General features: G+C 43.0%; 1 protein-coding gene across 17 annotated transcripts in view; it reads left to right on the forward strand.

Annotated features, from left to right (window-relative positions):
• The window catches only part of eif4g3a (eukaryotic translation initiation factor 4 gamma, 3a), a 108,623-nt gene that overhangs the window by 80,289 nt on the left and 16,292 nt on the right, over window positions 1-12,042 (forward strand). For all 17 annotated transcript variants that reach the window (XM_080729056.1, XM_080729043.1, XM_080729047.1 and 14 more), the window contains 6 exons: window positions 1,182-1,328; window positions 1,801-2,037; window positions 4,242-4,346; window positions 5,613-5,751; window positions 6,968-7,086; window positions 10,863-10,953. In XM_080729056.1, the coding sequence (XP_080585182.1) occupies window positions 1,182-1,328; window positions 1,801-2,037; window positions 4,242-4,346; window positions 5,613-5,751; window positions 6,968-7,086; window positions 10,863-10,953 (838 nt within the window). The remainder of the gene's footprint in view (window positions 1-1,181; window positions 1,329-1,800; window positions 2,038-4,241; window positions 4,347-5,612; window positions 5,752-6,967; window positions 7,087-10,862; window positions 10,954-12,042) is intronic.

Genomic DNA, 12,042 nt, shown 5'->3' on the forward strand with positions numbered 1-12,042 from the left:
GAAGGTCCGAGAAGTAGGCTTGTGACTAGGGATGGGGACGATAGTCGATATCGTTTATCGTGATAAAAAACACTCGTATCGTGTCGTGGAGATCTAATTTATCGTGAAATCGTCCTCCATCATGCACTGGGGTCAATTCACCTTTTATTTGCCTAGCTGCATATCCGGTACCATTTAAACCCTCTATTGGTAAAAAGTACTCATAATATACGTACTTGATACAGTCTTTTTTTCCCACTCTCTATCAAATGTCTTCGCATTGCGTCGCGTTGTGAGCTTGTAGATCGGCAATTCTTTTGGCAAATGTTCCACCCCAGGATGATAATGAATGTTTTTTGTATATATATTGCGATAATATCGTAAATCGCGATTTCTTTAGTCACAATAATCGTGATATTAAATGTTCATATCGTCCCATCCCTACTTGTGACTTGCAACCATGGAAACCATACCTACAGACTGAAGGCACTGGACCCCAAATCCTTCACATTGTGCTGCTCAATGGGTAGATGTACAAGAATAGCAATTCTAGGCAGCTTCCAGGTGTAAGAGTGCAGTGTTTGTAATCTTCCCTCCCACCTGCTTGGTCTCCCCAAGGCATCTTAGTCAGCTTTCCTTGTTGGATAAGGCTTGGTTAACAGTTGTATTCTGGGTTGTTTATGAGGATGAATCACCTCAGAAATACTCATGGCCTCTGTCATCTGTCAATAATTTACAATTCAATCAAAAACAAAATAATTATATGTGATTATATTTTATTAAGCCCTATATACTTTGTAGAACAACGGATGGTGAAAATAGCCAATCTGCTATTTCTTTTTGAATTATCTTTTTAAAATGTCTGCATATTTTTGCCTATATTGATATGACTGAACTAGGGATGCCAGATTGAAAGGGGTTAATTGCACATCCCTACCTGGCCCCTGTAAATGTAGTTATTATTTACTCACAAGCTCTTTACAAACTTTTTAAAAAAATAGCACAAATAACAGAAATATAACCTGCAGTAATAAGCGACTCGTGAGCTTATAGATTGGCTAATATTATTTTTTGCTACTTTTACACGTCACTCTTGAACAAGGAAATAGGGCATTAACAAGAAAATATTAAAAGTTGGAATGTGGAGATAACGACAGTGACGCTATGCTCAACTAGACTCTCTATGCTTGCTTGTCGTCCAGCTCAAAGTGCCCATGACTGACAAGCCGGCCACCACCGTGAACTTCCGCAAGCTGCTGCTCAACCGCTGCCAGAAGGAGTTTGAGAGGGACAAGGTGGACGATGTGGTGTTTGAGAGGAAGCAGAAAGAGCTGGACTCTGCTGCTACGGTTTGTACAATAATCTGTTGTTAAAAACCTAAACCCTCTAGTCTTAGAGAGTTACAACTGTACTGTTCGGTCTACTCTGCACCAAAGTAGTTCTGTAATTTATGGCCGAAGTTCCCCCCAGAATATGGACGCTGGGGTTCAAGTGGTTGAAGACGATGACAAAATATGGAGTAGCAAAACCATAACTTTGTACTTCCCAATTGACATCATTCTTCAGTCGCTGGAAATCTCGAAAGTGTCATGAAATGGACCCATACTGATAACCTGCCTCTAAACCATAGAAATGACAAGAAAGAGGAGTTGAATGGGCTGATCTTACTTTACACAATAAATACATGAATTGATAGCAATTATCTAAAATAATTGCAATTATATATTAATTGTGACAGGCCTAGGCAGGTCACTTCCATACGTTCACAGCGTCAATAGGCCTAACAGCTTGTCCCCATACCCCCATCACACCCTCCCACAGACGACGGAGCGCGACCGTCTACAGGAGGAACTGGAGGAGGCCAAGGACAAGGCCAGGAGGCGCTCCATCGGCAACATCAGGTTCATTGGTGAGCTCTTCAAGCTCAAGATGCTGACGGAGGCCATCATGCACGATTGTGTGGTGAAGCTGCTAAAGAACCACGACGAAGAGTCGCTGGAGTGTCTCTGCAGGCTGTTCACAACCATTGGCAAGGACTTGGACTTCGAGAAAGCCAAGGTGAGAACCGGTGACACACTCGGCGACAAAGCTGCAAAAAGGCCAAGTAGGACCAAGTAAGACCAGGTAGATGGCCACATCTACCTGGTTGCAGAGTCACCATTGAAGTTTCGCTCAAGCCATGCTGCATAAATGAATAGGGTAGGCTGGTACAGCACAGGGAACTGGTTAATGGCAGTAATTAATGTTTTCCATAACGCTGAGAGTGTTCAAATGTAACCAAATGTACCCAAGGTTCAAGGTTGTACTTTATTGTTACGTCTTTTGTACGGGTATATAAGAGTAAAACGTATTTATATTCGGCTTCCTTCAGACCCGTTCCATTTGAACATTCTGAGTTACAGACACATGTAAGCGGTTTGAGACCCACTGGTGTAGCAGAGTTTCCTGTGGTAGACTCTTAACCCACTGCTCCTGATACTTAAATTAAGATGGGTTAAATGGGCCTGGGCCACAGGGTAGTGGTCCAGGCACCTAGGCTGGTAATCCAGCCCTTGCCCCGATCCTGACGACCTTTGCTGCGTGTCACCCCCCCCATCTCTCTCCCCGTTTCCTGTCAGCCTACTGTACACTTATCAATAAAGGCAGAAAAAGCCCCAAAAATATCTTAAAGTGAAAACAAAGATGGGTTAAATGAAGAGAACCCATTTCACGGTATATGCAGACTATATTATTATTTTTATCACATTCATGAAACAGGACCTTGATAGTACCTGCACTGCCCTGTGCAACTCGCGGTAGCAAAGAATCAACACGGCACCGAAGTTAACATTTCCCTGCTTTGTGAGTGACGAATAAACCCTTGATTCTTTTTGGATCCCTGCCCTGGCTTATAATGTGAACGCAACTTAAATCGCTGCAACTGGCAGAAGACATTCAGCAGACTGAAGCTTAATAAATACTATTACACGGCTAATATTTTAACTGTACTGACCCGATGCAAGCCCACGCGTACACACGCTGGTACAGTTTTAAGATATTACATACCACGTGTCTCTCTCTCCTTTCGGCATACATTCTGACCCCCGGCACTGAGCTCATGAACTTGAAACATGAACATGCTTACTGTATATGCCCTACCTACTCTTAACTGATATACTATGGCTTGTCTGCTAGACTGCTACCAGTAAAGGAAATGCAGAGAGAACAACTTCCAAAGTCAACCATGTTGCTGGTGTGTACTTCCAGACCTCACAACTAGAGAAAGGGTTATTTAACCAATTAAGCCCTATATACTTCTCACGAGTCACATTGTGAGCATGTAGATTGGCTAGCGTTGCCGTTTTTCTTGTGTTATCTAACGTTTTACTGATCATTGTCCAGAATGTCACAAGGTTAATTAGGTTAAAGCAACAAAACGGACCAGACCTCTTTTCTGCAGTGATCAGATTGGAAACAGGTTTCACATTCTGGTTCAAGCTAGCTCTCGTCCAGTGTGTCAGTTGTGGCTGCAGAGCTCTGTTCGAGTGTTGCATTGGTCAGTTATTCAAAACGGTGATTTATAATATGAAGGTCCATGTGGTGCTCCTGCTACCCCTACCCCCTGTGCTGTGTGCGCACTGTAATATCAGGTGTTGTCTGTCTCTAATCTAACCCAGTGGTTCTCAACCTTTTCAGGCCGCGACCCCTAAAATAATCATGTTTTAACTGGGGACCCCCACCCTGACGAGCACTAAGATTTGAGGCTTTACATTTTGTATAACACGGTTCCATTGTGAAAATAGCAGATCTACATGCTCACGTTGCTTTATGTTGGTTTGTTTACTGTTGAGTGAGAAAACAATGTTGCCCATTAAGTTAATCATCCGGTGAACCCCCAAAATAATTTGGGGACCCCCCCTGGGAATGCTACTAATATATTATCCAGGTTTGTTTCATAACATCAAGACACTGCTCCATGTCAATGAAAGCAAATGTTTGCAAAAGCAATTTTTTGGCAGTTACAGCGCCGGGCCCATTCCGTTATATTTGGGTTCTGTTTTTGCGGGCAATTACTGTTTTTGTTCCAAACTCATTTAATAGTTCCTGTTAGGCTGGTGTGTAAATAACGTGTAGTGAAATAACGTGAAATCAAAGCGACGTGTTGTCCCCTAGACTTAATAGGGAGACATAGAGGACATTAAAGTATCTCCATGCTTTATAAAGAACTATCTCTCTCTCTCTCTCTCTCTCTCTCTCTCTCTCTCTCTCTCTCCCCTTGGCAGCCTCGCATGGATCAGTATTTCAATCAAATGGAAAAAATCGTCAAAGAGCGAAAGACATCGTCTCGGATACGGTTCATGTTACAAGACATCATAGACTTACGATTGGTAAGTGAAAGTTGTTTGTTGGTTTGTTGAGATTTGTTGCGTTTGTAGAATAAGCAGAGTGAACTCTAGTCAATAAACAATGTAAATCAGTCACATTGAGTGTAGGGAGAACAAAGAAGAAACGTGGATACCAGGTAAACAATGAATGTTGAAATAGTGAGATAACTTGAGATTGTGGGAAGACATCCACTGTAAGATGTCAGCAATGCTCTCTTCTACCAGAGTGGCAGAGGGCGAGGGAGAAGTGTATTATTGGAGCGGTGTGCTAGCACAGCTCCCTTTGTGTGGCTTTGTGTGTCCAAATTGTGTTGGTCAGCACGGCGGCATCTGCGCATGCGCGGACTTTTACCGTGTCCAAATTGTGTTGGTCAGCACGGCGGCATCTGCGCATGCGCGGACTTTTACCACACACACACACACACACACACACACACACACACACACACACACACACACACACACACCCACCCGTGATAGCCGCTAGAGTGGAGGCTCACGAAGCATGCAGCCACCGTAGCGAGCCACGGGCAATCAAGAATTGACACATGTCAATATATAAATTGGTGAAAAAAAAGTCAGGGACTATTCTATTCTCTTCCCCCTGCCAAACCCAAAATATGTATATTCAATATTCAATTATATATATATATATATATATATATATATATATATATATTTACCTGGAACTGCTCAAATTCACCGCTCCACTTCGAACCGAGGTTTGATTTTTATGTTATGCTTTAACCAGTGAAAAATAGCAGATATACAAGCTCACAGCACAGCACCGAGTGCTTGTAGATCTGCTATTTTTGAAAAATTGTGAAAATTAGAATTTTGACAAACAAAGTTTTTGAAAAACCTGTGTTTCTATGTCGGCAATCTGGCCAGCCATCGTCAAAGAAAAGGTCCTTTTCACTTAACTGGAGCTCAGTTAGTCTGTTCTTGAGGGACTACTATGTCAGTGGTTCTCAAACCTTTTCATGTGAAGGACCCCCAAAATTATATGTATTTGGCCACGGACCCCCATCTCAAAATATTTAGTTCCAGGGACCACCCAGAAGCAAAATTTGAGTTACAAACGTTCGCTTAAAAAATACATTATATTCAAAGATTTTACACATTTTCACGACTTTTTCAAAAATAGCAGATCTACAAGCTTGCAGCGCGCTGTGAGCTTGTATATCTGCTATTTTTCACTGGTTAAAGCATTCAATAATTCTAGGCCTAAATGGTTTACGCCGGGCTTTTGCCCTTCTCTCCCTGCAGCACAACTGGGTGTCGAGGAGAGCCGACCTGGGCCCTAAAACCATTGAGCAGATCCACAAGGAGGCCAAGATCGAGGAGCAGGAGGAACAGAGGAAGGTGCACCAGCAGCTGCTCTCCAAGGACAGCAAGAGAAGGCCAGGTCAGACCCCACTGTCCAAATCCTCTTTAAGGCTTAAAGAGCACCACATAAGCACAGCAATGGTCACCCAGTCAGACCAGCATGCTCTTCCCACAGCCCGCAGAGAGCGAGGCTGTAGATCCCTGTAGTACAGGGGTCTTCAACAGGGGGTCCGGGACCCCTAGGGGGTCCTCAGAGTTACTACTGGAGGTCCTCCTAATCTTTGAGTGATAGAAACTTGTTTCTCTTTTTTATATATAAAACTTTTTTTATATTAACCACTTGAACACTAACGTACATATTCTGAGAACTTTAGCCAAAAATAGCAGAGGGAAATAGTGACGCCCTCTAGGCCATTAATGAGAACTGCATCATGCAGAGGGGAGGGGGGAGGGGGGGTGTGCACGCAAAAGGTGTCCACTTTTTAATATATTGTTCATTTTGTAGCCTCACCAAATAGGTAATTCTTTCCATGTCTCTACTCTAATCTCTTTCACCTTGTTCAGCCATTGATCATGAGTCGGTGGGAGTGCATCTAACCAGTTAATCGTAATGGTTTTCTTGGCTGCTGTTAATAGAATTTGAAGGAGGTAGATATTTTTCCTGCCTTCGAAGCCCGTTGGTACAATCCCTAATATGGCTGTCTTGAAGTCTTGTGGTAATTGAGCTCCAAACACTCTATTAATGTGAACTGCAGCATTTTCATTACTTCTGCACTGGATGCACTGGATTCATTTTGCGACGTGGCGGTCGCTTATCTCCTGATTATGGAGTCTTACTGGTCAAATATTACTAAGAAAGAGGCAAACATTGTGAAGATAGACGAACTTCAAGCTCACAGTCACAACGCAAAGTGTTGTGTTGTATTTATCTGTGGAATCGAGCCAAACTAAATGTATTGCCTCGACTCCTACATGTCCAAGTGCTTGTCAGGGTAGGGGGGGACCCCATTTCAAATATGATTATTTGGGGGGGTCACGGCCTGAAAGGTTTGGGAACCTTGCTCTAATGCAGTGTTTCTCAAAGTGGATTCCAGGAACTCTGTGGGTTCCTTTAGGGGGGTCTAAATGGACCCGTACAAGTCTGTAACTCTGACAGTGTACAAATGGAACCAAATGGTCCATTTGTTTCCATTTGTACACTGTCAGAGTTAAGGGGAGACCTTAAAATGTCAACGTTTGAGAAACACTGCTATAATTCATGTTTATATTGTTTTGTGTGTGTTTGTTTGCTTCAGACCCCAGAGCAGAGCAGCAGAGAGAGCAGCGTGTACAGAGAGATGAGACCTGGAACACTGTGCCTATGACCAAGAACAGCAGGACCATCGACCCCTCCAAGATCCCCAAGATCTCCAAGGTCAGATATATACATCTCCAGTATATCCTTTATTTATTTATTTATTTATTTAGAAATGTTAGCTAGACTTGGCCCTGAAAACCTAGTAAACATACTAGTAAGACGCCTCAGGGCGACATGCGACCTTGCCCTAAAGGGCGATGTTGCGCCAATTCTTGGCCATCTGGCCAGTGATTTGTCAGGAGAGAGAGACAACGGACATCAAACAATTTGTAGCATTAATACCCAGGTTTTCTATTAAGCCATTTCAAAGCAGCATGCATGTGTGTGGTCGGCTGAGAATGTAATGATCATTATTTTTCCATCTGTTTATACAAACAAAAGAATAAGTAATATACATACAGTAGGTCTTTACAGTATATTGACTGCCAGGTAGAACCAGGGTTTCTCAGATCTTATTGTGGGCCTGATTTGGCCTGATTTGCAGCACTTTGTATTCTTGGTCTGAAAACGCGGATGGCGTCTGAAGACTCTGTATTTGGTTTCCTTGAATGAATGCTGTAGGGTTGAATAATTACAATAACAAGTCTTTGTTGTCATGTACTGTAAATAGGGACGTTTGTTCACCCTGCAGAGATTACAAGTCCTGACGTGTTGGAACGCTCCTCTCAGGATCATTCTGGGGGTTTTCTTTGTCCTTTCAGTTTTCATTTCCTCTGTCAGCAACTACACGTACCCCCTATTAGCTGTGAATGTTTTGTTGCACACAAAAAGAAAGTTGTCTGTTCTGACAAATTTGACACAGAGCTTTGCGCGAGTCCTTAGTTGAATCCCTTGGTACGTATCCCTGTAACACACAGGGATATGTACACGACAGCCATCCCCTGTCCTCATCTGATCTGAGTTGCTGCTTTTCTAGTTCACTAGAACACGCCATGGTCTGCCTGCTGGACTGATGAGGCTCTGACACATAAAGCACTGCAGTGTTTCCCACTGGCTCCCCCTGCAGGAGGGAGCTGGCCACTGCACTGTAGTAGAATTTACATCGTTTTGTATGGGCATTTTATATAGAGAGGCATTTTATATAGAGAGGCATTTTATATAGAGAGGCATTTCCTATAAAGATCTAAGTCAGGGGTCTTCAACGTTTTCAGGCCAATGACCCCTTAGTTGAGAGAGAGATGAAGCAGGGACCGGGACCCCCTCAACCTTTTAATAGATTCCATATAGTTTCATTGTTTGACAGCACAATCGTCAGTGTATTTTGGATTCATGTTTCTATTTAACCACTTGAACAGTCAATACTTAATAAACTTGACCTTTTACTTTGTACTTAGTCTGCTCTTTTCCCCCTCTACACCAAACCTCTTTGCCAAAAATAGCCGATCTACAAGCTCACAACGCCTTGTGCATTTTTGCTCAAGTTCTCAGAATATGGACTCTAGGGTTCAAGTGGTTGATATAAAAAAGGAGGGGGAAAAAAAACGTTCTATCGCTCAAAGATTTGGAGGCCCCCCTGTAGTAACTCTGAGGACCCCCTAGGGGTCCCAGACCCCCTGTTGAAGACCCTTGATCTAAGTGAATAAATTTGCTTTTTCTTAATTATATATGCATTAATGTAGTTCAGGGGTTGACACTAAGGTCTCAGAGGCACTTGCCCATCGGGCAAGTACAGGTCATGTTCTACTTGCCCGAAGGTAATGCCCACTTGCCCGAAAAGTACATCGTCCATTATAAAATGATAGGTACAATTTTAATTACCGCTCAATTTAACACCTATTTCTTTACTTTCTGGGGCTGTGCGATAAAATGTCATACCTCAATACCTCCAAATCCAAATACCAAATACTATGATTGAATATGTCTATGGTTTCACACTTGTTATTTTATATTTTTAAATGTAGCAACAGTAAAAACAGCACATTAGGTAAATATTGCTCTTATTTTACATTCCACAGACCAGAAGACAGCGCACTGGCCACGTTCAGGTGTTTAGACAGATATCTCGTGTTGTGTTTAGAGACATTTGTGTCCCCTCTCAAATGAGCACTTGCCCTGTCGGGCAACCTGAAAGCAAACTTCACCTGCCCTGATGTTTTATTTACCTGCCGGGGGCAGGTGGGCAAGCCTTAGTGTCAATGCCTGTAGTTCCATAACACAATAATTGAACTACTAAAGGTGGTTGCGCACTGCTTCGTTTTTCGTTGCGAAATGCGTTTTTCAGGGCAAGGAGAGAGAGAGAGATAGAGCTAGGGACGGAGTGCTGCGCGAAACGGGCGGCAGTGTGCAAACGTGACTGACATAACGTGAGGTTGATTTTTTTATTTGCGTGCTCCGAAATTCAGTCCGATATTCGGCCCGAAAAACGCAGCTGTGTGCAACCACCTTTAGTCCATTATCCTGTGTTTTTCTGACAGCAGTATGCCAAAGTGAGTGAGGTACAGGTCTAAGAGGTGAAAGTGCAGTAAAAGTTCATCTCCTGGTATTGTTTGGAAGTGGAAGTAATAGTGTGTTTGCACTTTTGGAGGTACTTTTGGCATTAATAGAAGATCTAAATTCACATCTATTGATCTTAAAATGTCTTATCTGGGGCCAGTGAAGTCCAAAACAAATGCAAATACATTTAACGAATAGGACAAAGCTCCAGCTATCATCTGTGCAGATCTCAGCACGGAGGATGGTTTGTCAGTTTAGGATGCATTTTGATTGGTTGATCTGTGCGGCTGAGATATATGCTCAATTTCCAGTATTTAAAGTGGGGGATGGGAAAGGACATCAAGAGTTCAGCATTGTTCATTAGCCCAGGCTCATGTAATACAGCGTTTATCTAGAAACTTTATCTTACCTAACACTTCCTCTCAATTACCTTTTTGGACGGCCTGGGAGAAAAGATAATGGACTCTGCTAAAAGAGCAATTGAGGGCAGGATATAAGCTGCCCTTTGTCAGCACATCTTTCGCTCAGTGCTTGGTACTTGCGTATGCATATTTTGTAGCACAGTGAAAAGTGGTATGTCCTTACACGTGTGTGTGTGTGTGTGTGTGTGTGTGTGTGTGTGTGTGTGTGTGTGTGTGTGTGTGTGTGTGTGTGTGTGTGTGTGTGTGTGTGTGTGTGTGTGTGTGTGTGTGTGTGTGTGTGTGTGTGTGTGTGTGTGTGTGTGTGTGTGTGTGTGTGTGTGTAGTAGTAGTATGTGGTTAACATTTCTATAGCACCTCTATCCGAGGCGCATTCACATGCCAGAGAGGCATGGAACTAGGGCTGTCACGATATGACATTTTACATGACGATTAATTGGCGATTGACGATTTAATTGTGTTTTTGTCGTTGATAATTACATTTCTGTCTGACTTTTAGGCTTTGAAGTTGCATATGGCAGATATGACACTTAACCTAAATACACAAAGAAATCACTGACGTATTTGACAAATTACTACTTAAAAAAATAACATTGATAGTGGAAATAGCCGATCTACAAGCTCACAACGCGTCGCGATGCGACGCGTTGTGAGCTTGTAGATCTGCTATTTCCACTATTTCTGAAATTTTTCAACATTCACGATTATGACAAAATAATTGCGATAATGTCAAATAATCACGATTAGACGATTATGTAATAATTGTGACAGCCCTACATGGAACCAACCAGCAGTTATGAGCTTATACCTCCTGAGCCTCTGCCACGAACAATTCAAAAAGCTGTGCTCGTGTGCTGACCATTTTTGTTTACGTAGATTATTATTTGTCTTTGGCTCATTGACGGGTTCCTGCTTAAATGTCTAAATAAAACAGAAATGGCAGGTATTTGATGATCTCTGAAAATAAACTTGCATTTTCAGCCTCAGATGGATGAGAAGATCCAGCTCGGCCCACGCGCTCAAGTCAACTGGATGAAGGGAAGCAGTGGCGGAGCCAAGGCCAGTGATTCAGGTCAGCCATTATGAATATTTACCTGACATAGACTCAGAGATGAGGAACATCAGTATTCCCAGTTGCTATGTTCCCAGTCACAACAACATAAAGTCTTACTGACTCTTTCTGCATTTTTTATGGCGTGGGCCCGAATGGGCCAGCTGTCTGCTGATCTCTGCTCTAGAACGGCGTCGGTCTGTATCATGTCCACTAAAGTAGACCAATCACAGCAAACTCTTTAGCTCAGCGGACACAGCTATACAGAGTTCGAGTTATACTCCGAGAGCTATGGGGTCCCTCTAGCGGCGCCAAAGGCGCCGCCGAAAAATAGGGCCCCCATAGTTATGGGGGTGGCCCCCATAGTTATGGGGGCCCTATTTTTCGGGTATAAAGTCGGCTAAAACGAGTATTTTCCTATATTAAATCATATTAAATCAGGTATTTTTCGGTATATAGTCTGGATTTCTTGGTACCAACAGTCAGACAACAAGTGCCAGTTTCATAAAATCATTCAGTTCCCAGAGCTTTTCAGTTAATCTACTTAGTTACTTTACACCACTGTCTACAACAGCAAGCAAACATTTTAGCCCGTGAACCTGTCTACAACAGCAAGTATGATGGTTCCCAAACTTTTTAGCCCGTGAACCAAGAGACATTACTACCTTGTACCAAACAAGTAGTGAAAATAGCAGATGTACAAGCTCACAACGAGTTGCTTCGCACTGTGTTCAGTGCGTTGTGACCCATACAACGTGTCCGCCACATCGGTCCAGACCCCAGTGTTAGGAAACAGCTAGCCTCGGAAACCCAGGCTTCATTGGCGATGGTTCTGGTACACCATAGCCATTAGCCACTAGCTAGCCCAAACGTTAGCCTAGCCAGGCAGCACAGCAGCATAACATAGCATTCATTCATCATTACAAGTCTATAGCCACGAGCCCACGACTCACCAGTGAGGACGCCAGGGCTAGCAGAGGGCGATGTTTAATGCCTTCATAGCCTAGGTTGTGTTGTCTTGGTGTTCTGTATATTCCTTTATGGCCGTATTGTTATAATCCACCGAGTCCATGACGCATCAGTTACGCACGGAGAGACAGACGTTCAGAC

Source organism: Nannobrachium achirus (genome assembly GCF_963921795.1).
Source record: "Nannobrachium achirus genome assembly, chromosome: 6".
NCBI lineage: Eukaryota > Metazoa > Chordata > Actinopteri > Myctophiformes > Myctophidae > Nannobrachium > Nannobrachium achirus.